This window comes from Cyphomyrmex costatus, unplaced genomic scaffold (genome assembly GCF_001594065.2).
Source record: "Cyphomyrmex costatus isolate MS0001 unplaced genomic scaffold, Ccosl1.0 scaffold765, whole genome shotgun sequence".
Taxonomy (NCBI): domain Eukaryota; kingdom Metazoa; phylum Arthropoda; class Insecta; order Hymenoptera; family Formicidae; genus Cyphomyrmex; species Cyphomyrmex costatus.
Window position 1 is genome coordinate 18,031 of NW_017280339.1, and position 6,224 is coordinate 24,254.

Consider the following 6,224-nt stretch of genomic DNA (forward strand, 5'->3'; position numbering starts at 1 on the left):
CACATTATTTTATTAATATAACGTTAATTTTGTGTCCTTATTAGTACCACAGGGATACATCACAAACGATCTTCCAATCGCTTGATGAGCTAAATTGTTCTCTCTGTGGAAATACTCAACGTTTTAGAACATAACAATCCATCATAGTTTTTTTCTTGTTTTTTCTGCGTTAATTAATATTTATATGTACATCTGAGGATGGCTCGAATATGCAGCCGAAACGTTATGGTTTGACTTCTGTTTGCGTGCGCATTTATAGTGTGAATTTTAGTTTATTGTCATTTTATTTTAATTTATAATATATTAAATGTTTTATTAGTTCACACATATAATATTGACTCTTAATTGCCTTTTTATTTCATTGACAATTTTTAATACTAAGAATCCTGTATATTCGTTTTATTTTTCATTTAGTTTGTAAAATCTGTTGTAATAATTTTTATCATATATGTATATAATTTTTCTATAATATTTCCAGGTGTGTGACATGTTGAAACAGCAACAAAGCACTTTGGCAGAAATCGAGCACGGCGCCAAGTTACTTGCATTAAAACAGTTGCTATTAGATTGTGGTATCGGGCAACAGCAACAGCAGCAAATTCGCAATTTCTCCGTCGCTGTGAATCTTACCGCAGAAAGCGCTCATTCCCAGGAACAGCAACTAGTGAGCCAGCATCGTGCTCTAATTTTCTGTCAGTTGAAGGCAATGTTGGATATTGTGGAAGAAGATCTACTCCGTACGCATCTACCAACAGTAACGTATCTCCGGCTGGATGGCAGTGTGCCGGCGGCACATAGGCATTCTGTCGTAACGCGTTTCAATGCTGATCCATCGATAGATGTTCTTTTGTTAACCACTCAAGTCGGTGGTCTTGGATTAAACTTGACGGGAGCGGATACCGTCATATTCGTGGAGCACGATTGGAATCCTATGAAAGATCTCCAAGCAATGGATCGCGCGCATCGTATAGGACAGAAAAAAGTAGTCAATGTATACCGCTTGATTACTAGATCAACAGTAGAGGAAAAGATCATGGGACTACAAAAATTTAAACTGCTCACTGCAAATACGATAATATCGACAGAGAACACTTCTTTGGAAACCATGGCTACTGACCAAGTAATTCAACAATTAATATTTGATATTGAACTTTATCGAAACCACGTGATGTAAATCAATATTATTTTCTTAGTTGTTAGACCTGTTCTCGTTGGATAACGGAAAAGAGAAGAGAATGGATCATCAAGAAGATACTATTTCGTCAAAACTTCCTGGTCTACCGGGAATTAGTCGTTCTGTGCTAGATATCCTACCTGAACTTTGGGAACAGCAGCAATACGATGACGAATACGATCTCGACTCATTTTTATCTACTTTGAAGGCTGATAGCCAATAAGCTTACCAGTACCTTGATAAATCATTCAATATACATTTAGAGCTCGGTAAGTTTTTCGCTCGAAGTTGGCACATGATAATCGAATGAAAAATATTGTAGAAATCGGATCCAATTGTTAACTCTTAATTACGTATAGTTCGGTAATAGTTTTAGCATATTTCAATGGCTAAAAGCAATCTTACATATAATTTACGTAATAATAAAAGTTTACGTAATAATAAACGCTTAATTGAGAGTTAACAAATCTGTTGCAATAGAAGTCATTAAGTTTTACAATAAGAAAAATGACATTATCAGCGTACCGAAACTCAATCTATATGATAATAAGTAAACATAAATTAAGGTATCTGCGTAAGGTAAACATGTGTTTTGTTTAGTTGTAATAATTTATAAAAATGCCGATTACAATTACAATTCCGCATTTGTACCAAATAACGCCATGGTGCATAATTATTTATAATGTATATTATACTAGTCCTTCTCTTTTTTTCTATTATTATGTTAAGTCAGCAAATAACAATACCAATTGCTTCGTATTTGCTACCTACGTGCATTCTCCGTTAATGAGAAAATTATGTTCTACATTAGAAAACATTACATGGAACAATCTTATTAACAAATTGATAAGATTTATAACTTTTGATTGAAAATATACAAGGTGTGCCTTCCAACAATTGACTCACGAGGAGATGGCAAGAATTGCGAAATACGAATTGAAATGTGTTATACCATTCAAAAAATGGGATCAAGAATGTAAAAGGGTTTGGTGCATGAGCCCTTGTTTAAAAGAAATTTACGTGTGAAATTCAGCAATCAGCCTATTGCACGGTAAGTATGTATTCAGAATAATCGTGATAAAACGAGAAGTGCGGTAGTTAAGAGGTTTGCGTAGTATTTTTGCGGAGAGAGTTTGAGACCACACAGTACCAATCGTTTTTTTTTTAACTTCATCAAAAAACATTATTTTATATATTTATTTACGTTTATTTATCTTTTATTTATAAAATTTGGACATTGCCGTACAATGTTGAAAATTAATATAAAAACACAACTGAACTCTGCACACCACGAACATTTTATAAAACAAAATTGTCCAAATAATCTTATTAACGGTGGAAAAATAGAATTGAATTCGCGATATGATGTAATAAAAATTTAATCATTAACGTATTATTTATTATGTTCAAAAATTTGAAAATATGATTCTATTTGCATGGTATGTCAAAGTTAGCAAATGAACGCGAAATTTTTTATAATGTTAATTATGTTTCCCCGCATATTTACATAACTTAAAATGTAATTTGCATAATACGAATTATTGCTTTATAAAATGTTCGTGATATGGGACTCATTTATGTGTTTCTAATACTTTTACATTAATTTTCATCCACAACATTGTACGGCAATATCCGAATTTCATAAATAAAAAATAAAAAACGTAAATAAACTTAAAATGTTTTTTGATAAAATTAAAAAAAGAAAGATTGACACTGCGTGGTTTCGAATTCTCTCCGCAAAAAATAGTACGCACATGTCTTAAGTCTCTCAGAGCCACTGCGTTCTGCCGCTACTATCCACAGTACTTACCGTGCAGCAAGCCGATTGCCTAATTTCACACGCAAATTTCTCTTAAACAGGAGGCCATGTACCCAAACTGTTTTACACTTTTTACATTCAATCTCGCCTTTTGAATGATATATGACACATTTCAATTTGTATTTTGCAATTCTTGCCATCTCTTTGTTGAATGGTAGATGACACAGTGTATCATTACATTCTTGTTATTTGTCAATGTTAAACAAGGATGATACGATTACTGTATTGTACTATATCGCTGGTTGGAAGGCACACAATATCAATCAATTTGTCACAAAAACTTTTCAATGATTCAAGATATCAGCATTAACGGAGTACGGAATAACTATAGATTCTCGCATATAACATTTTAATTCACAATTTTGATTTATTTCCTGAAATCATATTACCCGCTGCAAATATATTATGTGGATCCAAGTGCGCTTTAGTCGCTCGATAAAGGGAAACACCCGCGTCCCCAACGGCTTCGGGATAAAACGACGCTCTTATTTTTCCTATTCCATGATGATGGGAGAGCGAGCCGCCATTGGCGAGTATTTCCTCTCGCGCTGCATGCTCAATGGCTTCATAAGTTTCCACAGGATTCTCCATATTTGAGTAGCTAATCGCCAAGTAAAAATACACGCAACAACCCGCGTCATAGGTCTGCGTGACGCGACAAGAGATAAAATATTTATTGATACCACGCGCCTTACAGTCTCTGGCCACGCGAGACTTTACATTTCTGCATAGTGATAATGCACGATTCCAAGAAACAGAAGTCTCGAACGATTCTGCTAATACATTAAATTCAATGGCAAGATCACGGATGTACGCTATCACAAATGTTAACATGTAACCTCGTTCACCGTTTGCTTCGCCTGCCGGTATGCCACAATATTTATCAGCTATCTTGTAAATTTTTCGTTCCTGAGCTGCAATGTCCTCTGTCACGTCGCCCTCCATCAATAGCGTGGCCACGCATATCTGATCCCATTGGAAACCTTTTATTCTAGTGATGTACATATGTTTTAGTCCTTGCAGGATCAAGCTGCCCCAGCCAGACTCTGGGCGCAGAGTTTGCCCCATTTGGAACTGCTCGTTGTCCATTAAGCGTATACTGGCAGGTTGACATCGTTCCTTCGCAATCTATACATTCATAACAGAATTACATTCTTTTGTTGACCTTGTACCAGATGGATCATATTCCTTTACTGCGTAAACGAACAGACAGACGTACATACAATAGCTGTTTTTCATCGGCTTTCTTTTTGTCATAATATTTGTATTGAGCAAATGTTAACAAAGAAGCACAGTCTTTACTGGTTAGCTTAATGTAAGTGTCAACATAAAAGCATATACGCACCTCTCGCAATGCATGAACGCCGTTCAGAAAATGTGGGAATACAATACTGCCGTATTTCACTACTCGCGGTAAAGGTCGTATCTTTAATACAATCTCCGTGATAATTCCCAACGTTCCCTCGCTGCCGAGTATCACATGATCAAAATCCGGACCACAAGATACGCGAGGTACCAGATTACCTTTTTCTAAAGTGATAACAGGATCCTCTGTTCTTCCCGTGACCATTCGCAATCGCACGACCAAATCTTCAATGTTACCGTATGTGTTCTTTTTCATACCGCTTGCCCTAGTCGCCACCCATCCACCTAAACTATTCGAAACAAGCTATTTTCAGCTTCCGTGCATTTAAAATTTTGTTACTTACATTTGAAAAAAATTTTTAAATACTTATACATATATTATATTATTCAGGATTAAGTTTCAGACAATAACAATTTTTGAAGTTTGTTGGATACAAGTTACATATATTTTTGTGTTAATTTAATTTAATTTTTCAAAAAACATTCCGTATTTTGAATTGAAGTTACAATCATCTCCCAGTAAATGAGAATGGATTGAAATAGATTAAAATGGATTCAGATTTTCAGAAATAGGGATTGTTAAAATTATTTTCAATCCTGAATACATTTTTATTCATTTATAGGAATTGCACGGAACATATCTGTATATCTTTCAATCTAAGAATAATATTAGCTTTTTCAGTGTATCAATTCAGTATTCAATTCATATAACATACTGTTCAATTCAAAATTTTGAATAGAAAACGCAGTTTTTCAATCTAATTGAATTTAATTGAATCGAATTGAATCCAAAAAAGGTTTTCGCTGTTGAAAATACGCATTTGCGCGAATAAAAATGTCCAATCCATTTTAATCCATTCTCCTTTGCTGGGATAGTTAGATCTTGAAAAGTGTTGTAATATAGTATTTAATTTCAATCAAATATCATAATTCGATTCTACAGTATTTTGATCGCTCTTCGGGTGGAGAGATATTAATGTGCCTAAAACCTGCCCAATAGGTTATATGACACAGGGTCTCTTTTATTTTGTGCTTTACACAATCGGGTTATATTTTACAATAATACTTTAATTTAGCCCTGGGGATCATTAAAATATATACAGGTTTATATAAATAACAAAATGTTGACTACGCGCTACAGATTTTCTGGTACGATAACAAATATTATGAATAAATATGTACAAAGTAAGGTAAGCTTTATTGTATACGCGATAATGTTTTTTTATAGCGATGTATAATATGGAGAAAAATGTGTTTTATTTGCTTTTCATTCTATATATTTAAAACAACTCGCACTCTGAGCTAAAAAATTAATATTGAGTTTTGTAAGAAATGTAATCAGAAAGTACGTTTTATCATAAGTGTTATAACATATATACATTTATCAGTTATTGCATATATATATATATATATAAATGCGCGCGCGCGCATAATTTTTTTATATGATAATTTTTTTTACATACAGAAAATTATAACCTGGATAAAATTGGAATTTTTCTTCTCAATTTGAGCCTGTCACGTGCCCAAAATAATAAATTTATAAAAACTTTCGATTTTCTAATATAAAAATTTAAAATTTTCCTTACAAAATAGTTTTTAAAAAATATTTCTATGATCTTTTATTGTTGAATTATCGCAGATCAAGTAAAAACATTTTTACTTTAATTGCTTATAACTTTATTAAAAATCATCGGCCGCAATTTAAAAAAAAATAAATTCTTATGGAAGCTTCGCTCTATCGAATGTCATACATATAATTTATTATTAATTAAAAATTAAAAAATATATAGACACGCGATACAAATAAAGTAGCTCTACTATTTCCTTTGTTCTGGCCCAATACATGCGCGCGCGCGCGCGCGCACG

At 33.4% G+C, this 6,224-nt stretch overlaps 2 protein-coding genes across 3 annotated transcripts in view; one reads left to right on the plus strand and one right to left on the minus strand.

Moving 5' to 3' along the window:
• Hel89B (histone acetyltransferase 1) overlaps nt 1–1,463 on the plus strand; it is an 11,018-nt gene extending 9,555 nt beyond the window's left edge. Inside the window, exons 14-15 of the mRNA XM_018549079.1 lie at nt 479–1,120; nt 1,194–1,463. Of these exons, the coding sequence (XP_018404581.1) occupies nt 479–1,120; nt 1,194–1,397 (846 nt within the window). The 3' untranslated portion in view covers nt 1,398–1,463. The remainder of the gene's footprint in view (nt 1–478; nt 1,121–1,193) is intronic.
• Nucleotides 1,464–2,738: 1,275 nt separating this feature from the next.
• Agps (alkyldihydroxyacetonephosphate synthase) overlaps nt 2,739–6,224 on the minus strand; it is a 22,450-nt gene continuing 18,964 nt past the window's right edge. For both annotated transcript variants that reach the window (XM_018549080.1, XM_018549081.1), the window contains 2 exons: nt 4,339–4,648; nt 2,739–4,121 (listed from right to left, as the gene is read on the minus strand). In XM_018549080.1, the coding sequence (XP_018404582.1) occupies nt 3,348–4,121; nt 4,339–4,648 (1,084 nt within the window). In that variant the 3' untranslated portion in view covers nt 2,739–3,347. The remainder of the gene's footprint in view (nt 4,122–4,338; nt 4,649–6,224) is intronic.